This window comes from Scyliorhinus torazame, chromosome 1 (genome assembly GCF_047496885.1).
Source record: "Scyliorhinus torazame isolate Kashiwa2021f chromosome 1, sScyTor2.1, whole genome shotgun sequence".
Taxonomy (NCBI): Eukaryota; Metazoa; Chordata; class Chondrichthyes; order Carcharhiniformes; family Scyliorhinidae; genus Scyliorhinus; species Scyliorhinus torazame.
This window is the reverse complement of record NC_092707.1, coordinates 399,005-412,858: the sequence shown is the minus strand read 5'-3', so window position 1 is coordinate 412,858 and position 13,854 is coordinate 399,005. Positions and strand designations below refer to the sequence as shown.

Sequence of the window (13,854 nt, the reverse complement as noted above, 5' to 3'; positions counted from 1 at the left end):
AGCTGTGAGGTGATGATGCAGCTGTACAAAAGTTTGGTAAGGCCACATTTGGAGTACTGTGTACAGTTCTGGTCGCCTCATTTTAGGAAGGATGTGGAAGCTCTGGAAAAGGTGCAAAGAAGATTTACCAGGATGTTGCCTGGAATGGAGAGTAGGTCTTACGAGGAAAGGTTGAGGGTGCTAGGCCTTTTCTCATTAGAACGGAGAAGGATGAGGGGCGCCTTGATAGAGGTTTAGAAGATGATCAGGGGAATAGATAGAGTAGACAGTCAGAGACTTTTTCCCCGGGTGGAACACACCATTACAAGGGGACATAAATTTAAGGTGAAAGGTGGAAGATATAGGAGGGATATCAGAGGTAGGTTCTTTACCCAGAGAGTAGTGGGGGCATGGAATGCACTGCCTGTGGAAGTAGTTGAGTCGGAAACATTAGGGACCTTCAAGCAGCTATTGGATAGGTACATGGATGACGGTAAAATGATATAGTATAGATTTATTTGTTCTTAAGGGCAGCACGGTAGCATTGTGGATAGCACAATTGCTTCACAGCTCCATGGTCCCAAGTTCGATTCTGGCTTGGGTCACTGACTGTGCGGAGTCTGCACGTCCTCCCCGTGTCTGCGTGGGTTTCCTCCGGGTGCTCCGGTTTCCTCCCACAGTCCAAAGATGTGCGGGTTAGGTGAATTGGCCAATGATAAATTGCCCTTAATGTCCAAATTGCCCTTGGTGTTGGGTGGAGGTGTTGAGTTTGGGTAGGGTGCTCTTTCCAAGAGCCGGTGCAGACTCAAAGGGCCGAATGGCCTCCTTCTGCACTGTAAATTCAATGATAATCTATGATTAATCTAGGACAAAGGTTCGGCACAACATCGTGGGCCGAAGGGCCTGTTCTGTGCTGTATTTTCTATGGTCTATGTTCTATGTTTTAACACCAGGTGAATCGCCTGAGGAAGGAGATTCGCTCCAAAAGCTAGTGATCCAAAACCTATTGGACTTTAACCTGGTGTTGTGAGACTTCTTACTGTGCTCACCCCAGTACAACGCCGGCATCTCCACATCAACCCTGGTAGGCAGCAGTGGCCTGTGCACTTTTCTCCAAAATCCTCTCAGTATGAGCTCGGTCAGTTCCCATTTCTAAAAAGCATTTGTAAATGTCGCCATTGGGACTATACGCTGCCATGGGTGGACCTTGTGAGTGTGGGTTTGGACTGTTGGGGGAGGCCCAATGATGAGAAGCTGATGGGGTTCCTGACATTGCGCAGTGTGAACCCCGTTATGGTCATTAGGGGTGGGAGTGGGGAGGGGGGAGTGGGGAGGGGGGAGGGGGGAGGGGGGAGGGGGGAGGGGGGAGGGGGGAGGGGGGAGGGGGGTGGGGGGAGACAATCGCGTTGCAAAATCCCACTGACATAAAACATGATTTTGGACTGTGGCAATATTTTGCGCTCCCTTCATCAATCACACCTGAGATGAATGGGAGGGTAAAATGCCCTTTGAAAGGTATTGACTGTGTTTCCATCAGCCTATCAGGCACTGCGTTCCAGACCCAATCCACAAGCTGCAAGTCCCCGAACTTTCTGCTTCATTGACAAGTTTTCCCTCCGCCACTGCAAACATTTTCTTCCCATCAACTTTATCAAATCCTTCAGAATTTTAAATTTGTCTATTACATTTCTGCTTGATCGTCTTTGCTCTAAGGATACCAATCCCCGATCCTCCAGCTTCTCTGCTTACTGAAGTGCATCATTCTTGGTTCCATTCTGGAATCGTTTCCATACTATCTCCGTTGTCCTGCTGAGGCAGAGCCAGTTTTCTATAATGGATCAGCGTAACCTCCGTCCATTTGGACTCTGTGCCTCTGTTAATAAATCCAAGGATTCTGGTGCTTTAACAAACTTCTCAACTTGCCCAGGCACCTTCAAACATTTGTTTACATTCACCCCCTTCAAAATTACACCATTTTGCTCTTCCGACCTAACTGCATAATTTCACACGTCGATAATACTAGCCTGTATGTGTCCTCCTGAAGTCTGTTTCTATCATCCTCATTCTTTACTACATTTCCAAGTCTCATTTCATCTGTAAACTTTGAAATAATTATCTGAAAACCCAAGTCGAAATTAAAAATAAAAGTGGTCCTGTTTCTCAATCTCGAGTATCAGGGACACAGAATCATAGCTCCATATACTATATACACCATATAGTCATATACCATATATACCACCTTGCACAGCCTCAGGAAAACCCAGCGTGATTTACAGCCAATAAAGTACATTTATAGTCAATGTTGTAATGCAGGAAGCATGGCACTCACTCCATGGCACTCACTCCATGGCACTCACTCCATGGCACTCACTCCATGGCACTCACTCCATGGCACTCACTCCATGGCACTCACTCCATGGCACTCATTAACCTTCAGAATTACTGAATTAATCAAAGGGCAGAATCAGGTAAGGCAGAGATGTGATTTGCCTTTAATTTATCTGTGTTGGCTTTCATCAATTAGCCCATACTTTTACATCTGACAATTATACTTGGCCTGGATTATTGTCTCAAAGTTTCTCCATCACTGACATTGGGCCGATCGACATGTAAATATTGTGTTAATCCCTCTTCCCCGCTTGCTCAGCAAGGATGCACCATTTTCAATCCTCCAGTCTCTCTGGCATTACTCCCGTATCTAAGGAGGATTGTAAGATTGTGCACATAATCTATAAACATTCCAATCTCACTTTGCAATATCCTAGGATGCGTCCCAACTTGACAGAGTGAGTTTTCTAATTTCAGGTTTGCCAGCTTTAAGTACTTCCTCTTTATCTCTCCTTATTCTATCCAATTTCACTTTGCCCCTGACCAGTTGAGGCAGGTTAACATTATCTCCAAGGAAAATTGGGAATAATTGGCAAATGTTTGCCTTGCCAATTAAACATCTCATTCTACAAGAGAATGACATTTTAAAAACTCATTCTTTACTGTATCATTATGGGTGTATTCTTCTTCAGTAAAGAGAAATTAAAAGTAATCATTTCGTAGTTCTGTCTTGCTATTGTTTTGACTTTCAGAACCTCTGACCACAAACTCCAGAATTTACTTCGCTTTTTGTTAAATTGCATAAAGTGTTGTTTTATAAAGTCCCATCAACTCCTGGATTTCTTCATCTCAAATTTCATATCACTCACAGCCTTCCCCAAAAATCTCTCAGCCAATATGTAGCTTTGAATTCCATTTGCTTGTTAGCGAATCATATCAGCACCTCCTTCTGTTCCTCAGATATCCAGAAATTGATTATAATGACACAAGTTAGTAACATTGCACCAGTGAATTCACCAACTGGGGTTAGGCATTCTCCATGACAATGCTTAGCCAATCAGCATTGACTTGTCAACCAATCAGCGTTGAGCTGCCAACCAATCGGCATTGACTTGCCAACCAATCAGCGTGGAGCTGCCAACCAATCAGCGTTGAGCTGCCAACCAATCAGCGTTGAGCTGCCAACCAATCAGCGTTGAGCTGCCAACCAATCAGCGTTGAGCTGCCAACCAATCAGCATTGAGCTGCCAACCAATCAGCATTGAGCTGCCAACCAATCAGCATTGAGCTGCCAACCAATCAGCATTGAGCTGCCAACCAATCAGCATTGAGCTGCCAACCAATCAGCATTGAGCTGCCAACCAATCAGCATTGAGCTGCCAACCAATCAGCATTGAGCTGCCAACCAATCAGCATTGAGCTGCCAACCAATCAGCATTGAGCTGCCAACCAATCAGCATTGAGCTGCCAACCAATCAGCATTGAGCTGCCAACCAATCAGCATTGAGCTGCCAACCAATCCCATACAGTATAATTGTTGCTCATTTTGAAATTTGCATTCTTTACATTTGTCCTGCTCAGTGCAAGATGTCAGTTTGACAGAATGTCTGCTTTTGCAACAATGCACAGAAAAAGATTCAATTTCAAATCCTGGGAACAAGCGTGCGAATCAAAATCTGTGGGGAAGCAGATGAATATTAAAAAGCAACATTTAGACTGCGTAGGTGTTGTGGGAAATACTAGGTCTGGTCTTGGAAGGAAGGTGTTACATTTGTCAACTGGACGAAGACAAGACCACACGGTCATGGACCAGATGCATAGAGCATACAGCGCAGAAGGAGGCCATTCAGCCCATCGAGTCTGCACCGACCCACTTAAGCCCTCACTTCCACCCTATCCCCGTAACCCAATAACCCCTCCTAACCTTTTTGGACACTAAGGGCAATTTATCACGGCCTAGCCACCTAACCTGCACGTCTTTGGACTGTGGGAGGAAACCGGAGCACCCGGAGGAAACCCACGCAGACACGGGGAGGACGTGCAGACTCCGCACAGACAGTGACCCAAGCCGGGAATCGAACCTGGGACCCTGGTGTTGTGAAGCCACAGTGCTAACCACTGTGCTACAGTGCCACCCAATCCACTTGGATTTCCAGCTGGCTTTTGATGAGCCCTTGGTAAGAGGGAAGTGGACTTCAGCTCGGGCAGCACCTATCGGCTTTATAAAATTAATTTACGGGAGTGGCCTTCGCTGGTCAGGCCAGCATTTACCAGTGGAACCCAAATGGGAGACAGAACAGGAACGCACGGGAGGATAGAAATGAACAAATTGTTTATTACGGTGTACACAGAATCACGTAAACTACTACTCCACTCACCGAAGGACCACCCTCCCTGACACCCAGGGAAACCCCTCCCCCAATTACCGGGGGAGTTCAGACTCAGTTGCAGAAGAGAGAAATCAAATGGAGCACAGTCTTTGACTCCGAAGGGGATCACAATATTGCCCATCCCTCGTTGCCCTTCAGAAGGTGGTGAGTTGCCTTCTTGAACCGTTGCAATTGAGGTGTAGGTACATCTGTGCTGTTAGGGAGGGAGTTCCAGGATGTTGCCCCAGCGACAGTGAAGGAACGGCAATATATTTCCCAGTCAGGGTGGTGAGTGACTTGGAGGGGAACCTCCAGGTGGTGGGGTTCCCAGGTATCTGCTGCTCTTGTCTTTCTAGATGGTGGTGGTTTGGAAGGTGCTGTCGAAGGAACCTTGGTGAGTTACTGGGAAGAAAGGGGAAGGAGATAGATCCAGGAAACAGGAAGAGCTTGTGAGCTGATTGGTGACAATAAATGGCTCCAGACAATCATGGATGAAAGTTAACTCCACAGGGTCTATTGAGCTACAAGAACAACATTTGACCAACCCTGATCTGGTTATAACACTCGTTTTAGTCTTCTCTAGAAGGCCCAGGATACGTTCAACTCCGATTTAAGTTATACATCAGACAGCATTTGACCGGAACACAAACATTTACTTATTTGAGATTTACTTTCTGATATTAAATAAATACTTACTTCAACAAACAAACCAAACTTTCCTTTAAATGGGAGAATGCCTGGAAGTACTCTGTTCAGAAAGTCAACAAGGGGATCATCATAACCCCATAAAATCTCCTTCACAGACTTCTTAATAAATGGAGTTTCATTAAAGGTCTTCAAGGCAGTGCTGAAGATAAGCTTCAAAGCAAAGGGCAAATCTTCAACCATTAATGCTGCACCCTGGAATTAAATCATTAACATTGGAAGAATATTAAAAGCATCAAACTAAGATATCATCAGTGTCCTTGGTTTGTCAATCCCTCCTTTCAGGAGACTCAGACTTGTTTTTGCTCCGAGTTATATTCAGATTCAATTTGATACAAATGTTACAAAATGAACACATCACTTTTCTCCGATTAATGAATCAATCTTTCTTCCTGCAAATAAAATGCCCAACCCTCCTCTAGAATATCGAACATTGGTCTTCATCAAGACTCTCATTTTCCCCTTTTTTTGGCCTTGGGAGGTTTTCTCTGCCAAGACTACACCGAGAGGGATTTCGGCAATAGGAAAGGTTTCTTGCAGCTCGTGGCACGATTGGAACCGGCTTCCATGGTCTCCTCCCCAGCAGCTCTTCAGGACCCACCCCGCTGTTTTGGTGTGGGCCAGTACTGGAGGGTGCCCTGGCGAGGTCTCCCAGGTCCGGTCGTTGAATACTGGCCCAGTGAGGGTGAGATGAGTGAGTTGGGTGACTCGCGATCGGCCTAGCACGATTTAGTCATTATGCCCGGATTTGCGCCCATTGTGTTCCGCTTAGTAAGATTGTGTAATCAATGGGAGGAGCCGAGGGCTGAATCAATTTCTGGAGGTTCAGTTTTGGATCTGTCTGCGAACCGATTAGCAGCTTCTCTCCCAGCAGTTTAGTTAAAAAAGATTTTTTTTGCCTGTGAGCAGAACAGAGGTTTCTGAAGAGGCAAGACTCAGCAAACTGTTTGTCTGGACGATCTCTTTTTCAAAGTGGTTAATCAAACATCCCTTTACAGCAAGTATTCCTTAGTCTGCTAACTGTTTAGGAACGTGGATTATGACCAGAGATGGGTTTATTTGAGTGGAGAGAAAGATAGTTGTTAGGAATTAGTGTTTCATTGTTCAGCATTGTTTATCAGGTAACTGTAAGCTATTTTCTGGTGTGATGTGAAAGATTTTAATCCTGTGTCAGTAATAGCATTTGTTTTAATAAAACCATCTCCCTATTTGTGTATAATCAGTCCTGGAGCGAAGTATCCTTTACTGCCAGTCTTACAAAATTAAAATAAAATATTGGGGGTTTGGTCCAGTCTCCTATCAACTGTTAGGGTCTGGTCCGGGATCATAATAAAATTGGGGGGCCTTTATTGGGGTTTAAAAGTATAATTCTTTGCTTATTTTGGATTATTGAACTGAAAGACAGCGAGAGTGTGTGTAGGACAGACACTTTCTTTCAGGTGATACAGTTTCAATAAGGAGTGACTGGAAATGGCATCTTTCAGTTGCAAAACCTTTTCTGGGTGTGGAAGAGGTCACTCGGGCTGGGTTACAAAGAGTGACTAAAACAAAAAAACGTTTGGAGTTGATGAACAAGCTGTAGTTAACTTAACCTGAAGGGGTGAGGAAGGTGGAGGTAATACAGACATAGCTCAGCATTTAAATTTGTCAGAGACACAGCCACGAATTAGCGAGAATTCAGTTACAAATGAAACAATTAGAAATGCAGGACAAAGATAAACAGATAGGAATCGAAATAGAACTGAGAAGTTGGAAATGAAAGAAAAGGAGAGATTGGCTAGGGGAGGAGAAAAAGAGAGAAAAGCAATGGAAAGAACAAAGGGTAAAGAGAGATAATTTGAACCTCACAAAATGGATGTGAATGAGAGGGAGTGAAAAATGAAATGAAAATCGCTTATTGTCACAAGTAGGCTTCAAATGAAGTTACTGTGAAAAGCCCCTAGTCGCCACATTCCGGCACCTGTTCGGGGAGGGAGTTGGAAAGGGAAAGAGAATATCAAATTAAAATGTTGCAGTTAAGACAGAAGTTGAGGAAAGTCCAGAGGAAGGAAAAACCTGTCCTTGGCAAAAGCCAAGACTAGTAAGGCCGCAAGGTAGCACAGTGGTTAACACTGTTGCTTCACAACGACAAATCAGACTACAGAAGGCGGTTAGATCACTTGGTTGCATGGTGTACCGAAAACAACCTCTCTTTAAATGTTGGAAAGACCAAGGAACTGATCATCGACTTCAGGAAGCGCAGCACGACACACACTCCCGTCTGCATCACTGGCTCCGAAGTGGAGATGGTCGATAGCTTTAGGTTTCTGGGGGTCACCATCACCAACAGTCAGTCCTGGTCCACTCACGTTGCTGCAACAGTCACTTCCTACGGAAACTAAAGAAATTCGGCATGTCTGCATCGACTCTCACAAACTTCTACAGATGTGCGATAGAGAGCCTCCTATCCGGATGCATCACAGCTGGTATGGCAACTGCTCGGTCCAAGATCGCAAGAAACTGCAGAGTGTGGTGAACTCAGCCCAACGCCTCACACAAGCTTGCCACCCCCACATTGATTCTGTCTACACCTCCCGCTGCCTCAGGAAGGCAGACAGCATTATCAGAGACCCCTCACACCCAGTTCTTCCAGACTCTTCCATCAGGCAGAAGATATAGAAGCACATCTCCTCTAAACTTTGCCCCACGGCCCTTAAACCTGTGCCCCCTGGTGACTGACCCCTCCACCCTGGGAAAGAGTGCCTGCCCATCCACTCTATCCATGCCCCTCATAATCCTATAGACCTCTATCAGGTCACCCCTCAACCTCCATCTTTCTAATGAAAACTGTCCGAGTCTATTCAGCCTCTCCACATAGCTAACACCCTCCAGACCAGGCAACATCCTGGTAAACCTCCTCTACACCCTCTCCAAAGCCTCCACATCCTTCTGGTAGTGTGGCGACCAGAATTGTGCGCAATATTCTTAGTGTGGCCTTACCAAGGTTCTATACAACTGCAGCATGACTTGCCAGTTTTTATACTCGATGCCCCGTCCAATGAAGGCAACCACTCCGTACGTATGCTTTCTTAACTACCTTGTCCACTTGTGTTGCCACCTTCAAAGATCTGTGGACCTGTAGGCCCTGATCTCGGACTTTCTATATTCCGAAGAGTTTCGCCTTTTACGGTATATTTCCCCTCTATGTTAGACGTACCAAAATGCATTACCTCACATCTGTCCGGATTAAACTCCATTTGCCATTTCCCTGCCCAAGTCTCCAACCTATCTCTGTCCTGCTGTATCCTCTGACAATCCACAACACTATCTGCCACTCCACCAACCTTGGTGTCATCCACGAATTGGCAGCAGTAACCAGTGGGGTACCACAGGGATCGGTGCGGGGACCCCAGCTATTCACAATATATATTATTAATTTGGATGAGGGAACAAAATGTAACATCTCAAAGTTTGCAGATGATACCAAGTTGGGTGGGAGGGTGAATTGTGAAGAGGATACAGGGATCCTACAGCAAGATCTGGACAGGTTGGGCGAGTGGGCAAACCAATGGCAGATGCAGTATAATTTAGGTAAGTCATAGACTCATAGAATTTACAGTGCAGAAGGAGGCCATTCGGCCCATCGAGTCTGCACCGACTCTTGGAAAGAGCACCCTATCCAAGGTCAACACCGCCACCCCATCCCCATAACCCAGTAACCCCACCCAACACTAAGGGCAATTTTGGACACTAAGGGCAATTTATTATGGCCAATCCACCTAACCTGCACATCTTTGGACTGTGGGAGGAAACCGGAGCACCCGGAGGAAACCCACGCACACACGGGGAGGATGTGCAGACTCCGCACAGACAGTGACCCAAGCCGGAATCGAACCTGGGACCCTGGAGCTGTGAAGCAATTGTGCTATCCACAAGGCTACCGTGCTGCCCCACGGTGTGAGGTTATTCATTTTGGAAGCAAAAACAAGGAGGCAGGTTAATACCTGAATGGTTGTAAATTGGGAGAGGGGAGTGTGCAGCGGGACCTGGGTGTCCTTGTACACCAGTCGCTGAAGGTAAGCATGCAGGTGCAGCAGGCGGTAAAGAAGACTAATGGTATGTTGGCCTTCATTGCGAGAGCTTTCAAGTATAGAAGCAGGGATGTGTTGCTGCAATTGTACTGGGCCTTGGTGAGGCCACACCTGGAGTATTGTGGGCAGTTTTGGTCTCCTTCACTGAGGAAGGATGTTCTTGCTCTCGAGGGAGAGCAGCGAAGGTTTACCAGACTGATTCCAGGGATGGCGGGACTGTCATAGGAGGAAAGATCGACGAGGTTGGGATTGTTCTCGCTGGAGTTCGGAAGAATGAGGGGGGATCTCATAGAGACTTATAAAATTCTAACAGGACTGGACAGGGTAGATACAGGGAAGATGTTACCAATGATGGGTGTGTCCAGAACCAGGGGTCACAGTCTGAGGATTCAGGGTAAACCATTTCGGACAGAGATAAGGAGACATTACTTCACACAAAGAGCGGTGAGACTGTGGAATTCATTACCACAGGAAGTAGTTGATGCTAAAACCTTCGAGCCTGCTCCGCCATTCATCACCATCATGGCTGATCATCCAACTCAATAGCCTAATCCTGCTTTCTCCCCAGAGCCTTTGATCCCATTCTCCCCAAGTGCTGTATCCAGCCGCCTCTTGAATATATTCAAAGTTTTAGCATCAACTACTCCCTGTGGTAATGAATTCCACAGGCTCACCACTCTTAGTGTGAAGAAATGTCTCCTTAGCTCTGTCCGAAATGGTTTACCCTGAATCCTCAGACTGTGACCCCTGGTTCTGGACACACCCATCATTGGTAACATCTTCCCTGTATCTATCCTGTCTAGCCCTGTTAGAATTTTATAAGTCTCTATGAGATCCCCCCTCATTCTTCTGAACTCCAGCGAGAACAATCCCAACCGAGTCAATCTCTCCTCATAGGACAGTCCCGCCATCCCTGGAATCAGTCTGGTAAACCTTCGCTGCTCTCCCTCGAGAGCAAGAACATCCTTCCTCAGAGAAGGAGACCAAAACTGCTCACAATACTCCAGGTGTGGCCTCACCAAGGCCCTGTACAATTGCAGCAACACATCCCTGCTTCTATACTCGAAACCTCTCGCACTGAAGGCCAACATACCATTAGCCTTCTTTACCGCCTGCTGCACCTGCACCCTTACCTTCAGCGACTGGTGCACAAGGACACCCAGGTCCCGCTGCACACTCCCCTCTCCCAATTTACAACCATTCAGGTAGTAATCTGCCTTCCTGTTTTTGCTTCCAAAGTGAATAACCTCATACTTATCCAAATTATACTGCATCTGCCATTGGTTTGCCCACTCACCCAACCTGTCCAGATCATGATGTAGGACCCCTCCATCCTCGTCACAGGTCACCCTCCTGCCTAACTTGGTATCATCTGGACAGCACGGTAGCACAGTGGTTAGCACTGTTACTTCACAGCGCCAGGGTCCCAGGTTCGATTCCCCGCTGGGTCACTGTCTGTGCGGAGTCTGCACATTCTCCCCGTGTCTGCGTGGGTTTCCTCCGGGTGCTCCTGTTTCCGGAATGGGGCTACTCGGGGCTTTTCACAGTAACTTAATTTGAAGCCTACTTGTGACAATAAGCGATTTTCATTAAGAATTTTCCCTACTCCCGATGTTAGGCTTACTGGTCTATAATTTCCTGCTTTCTCTCTACCTCCCTTTTTGAATATCGGAGTGACGTGAGCTACCCTCCAATCTGCAGGGACAGTTCCAGAGTCTATAGAATCCCGGAAGATGACCACCAATGCATCCACTATTTCCAGAGCCACCTCCTTAAGTTCTCTGGGATGCAGATTCTGAGCTCCTGGGGATTTAACCGCCTTCAATCCCAATAATTTTCCCAGCACCATTTCTCTACTAATGTTGATCTCCCTCAGTTCTTCCCTCTCACTAAACCTTTTCCAGCATTTCTGGTATCTAATTTGTGTCCTCATTTGTGAAGACAGAACCAAAGTATGTATCCAATTGCTCAGCCATTTCTTTGTCCCTTATTATGCATTCCCCTGTTTCGGTCTGTAAGGGGCCAACATTTGTCCCCCAATTCGTCTGCAAAGAAGGATCAAGGGATTTATTAAGAAGGGGAGAATAGAATAAGAGAGTAAGTTTGCAGGGAACATAAAAATTGTCTGTAAAAGCTTCTACAGGTACATAAAGAGAAAAAGATTTGTGAAGACAAATGTAGATCCCTTACAGTAAGAAACAGGGGCCGGAATTCTCCATATGGGAGACTAATCCACTGAGCGACGGTCTGCACCTGGGCAGGACTGGAACCGATGTCCTAGGGGGGGTGTTTGTTAGAGCTGTTGGGGAGGGTTTAAACTAATGTGGCAGGGGGATGGGAACCGATGCAGGAAGTCAGAGGGAAGTAAAACGGGGACAGAAACAAAAGGCAGTAAGGGGGAATGTGTAAGGCAGAGAAGCCACAGTCAAAAATCAAAAAGGGCGACAGTACAAGGTACAGTGACTGAGGGGAGCTCAGTGAAGAGGACCAGGAATACTAAAAGGAATAAAACGGGAAATAAAAACATAAATGAAAAGCGAAGCAGCAGGTTATTACGTGGAGATACGGGTTCAACAATAGGGAAAATTAGGGGAAAAATTAAAAGGAAAAACTTAGGAGAGGTTACTGATAGAGGTATTAAGATTCAAAACGGAGGTATAAAAGCCAACATAAGTATACTTTACCTGAATGCTCGTAGTATTCAGAATAAGGTGAATGAGTTGATGGGGCAAATCATTATGAATGACTATGATTTAGTGGCCATGACTGAAACATGGTTAAAGGATGGTCACGACTGGGAGTTAAATATCCGAGGGTATCAAACTATTCGGAAGGACAGAGTGGATGGTAAGGGAGGTGGTGTAGCTCTGTTATTTAAGGATGACATCCGGGCAATAGTAAGGGATAACATCAGTGCTATGGAGGATAAGGTTGAATCCATTTGTGTGGAAATCGGGAATAGTAAGGCGAAAAAGTCACTGATAGGAGTAGTCTATAGGCCACCAAATAGTAACATTATGGTGGGGCAGGCAATAAACAAAGAAATAACTGATGCATGTAGAAATGGTACAGCAGTTATCATGGGGGATTTTAATCTACATGTCGATTGGTTTAACCAGGTTGGTCAAGGCCGCCTTGAGAAGGAGTTTATAGAATGTATCCGCAATAGTTTCCTTGAACAGTATCTAATGGAACCTATGAGGGAACAAGCGGTCCTAGATCTGGACCTGTGTAATGAGTCAGGATTGATTAATGATCTCATAGTTAGGGATCCTCTCGGAAGGAGCGATCACAATATGGTGGAATTTAAAATACAGTTGGAGGGCGAGAAGGTAAAATCAAACACTAGTGTTTTGTGCTTAAACAAAGGAGATTACAATGGGATGAGAGAAGAGCTAGCTAAGGTAGACTGGGAGCAAAGACTTTATGGTGAAACATTTGAGGAACAGTGGAGAAAGTTTCAAGTGACATTTCACAGTGCTCAGCAAAAGTTTATACCAACAAAAAGGAAGGAAGGTAAAAAGAGGGAAAATCGACTGTGGATATCTAAGGAAATAAGGGAGAGTGTCAAATTGAAGGAAAAAGTATCCAAAGTGGCAAAGATTAGTAGGATACTAGAGGATTGGGAAATCTTTAGGGGGCAACAGAAAGATACTAAAAAAGCTATAAAGAGTAAGATTGATTTTGAGGATAAATTGCTCAGAACATAAAAACTGATAGTAAAAGTTTCTACAAATATATAAAACAGAATAGTGGCTAAGGTAAATATTGGACCTTTAGAGGATGAGAAGGGAGATTTAATAATGGGAGATGAGGAAATGGCTGAGGATGAACAGGTTTTTGGGTCGTTCTACACAGTGGAAGACACAAATAACATGTCAGTGACTGATAGAAATGAGGCTATGACAGGTGAGGACCTTGAGACGATTGTTATCACTAAGGAGGTAGTCATGGGCAAGCTAATGGGGCTAAAGGTAGACAAGTCTCCTGGCCCTGATGGAATTCATCCCAGTGTGCTAAAAGAGATGGCTAGGGAAATTGAAAATTCACTGGTGATAATTTACCAAAATTCACTAGACTCTGGGGTGGTCCCGGCGGATTGGAAATTAGCAAATATGACACCACTGTTTAAAAATGGAGGTAGGCAGAAAGCGAGTAATTATAGGCTAGTGAGCTTAACTTCGGTAGAAGGGAAGATGCTGGAATCTATCGTCAAGGAAGAAATAGCGAGGCATCTGGATGAAAATTGTCCCATTGGACAGACGCAGCATGGGTTCATAAAGGACAGGTCGTGCGTCACTAATTTAGTGGAATTATTTGAGGACATTAACAGTGCGGTAGATAACGGGGAGCCAATGGATGTGGTATATCTGGATTTCCAGAAAGCCTTTGACAAGGTGCCA

General features: G+C 45.4%; 1 protein-coding gene across 6 annotated transcripts in view; it reads right to left on the bottom strand.

Annotated features, from left to right (window-relative positions):
* Positions 1 to 13,854, bottom strand: part of scarb1 (scavenger receptor class B, member 1) — a 505,970-nt gene that overhangs the window by 428,009 nt on the left and 64,107 nt on the right. For all 6 annotated transcript variants that reach the window (XM_072509698.1, XM_072509951.1, XM_072509860.1 and 3 more), the window contains exon 4: positions 5,373 to 5,576. In XM_072509698.1, coding sequence (XP_072365799.1) covers positions 5,373 to 5,576 — 204 coding nt within the window. The remainder of the gene's footprint in view (positions 1 to 5,372; positions 5,577 to 13,854) is intronic.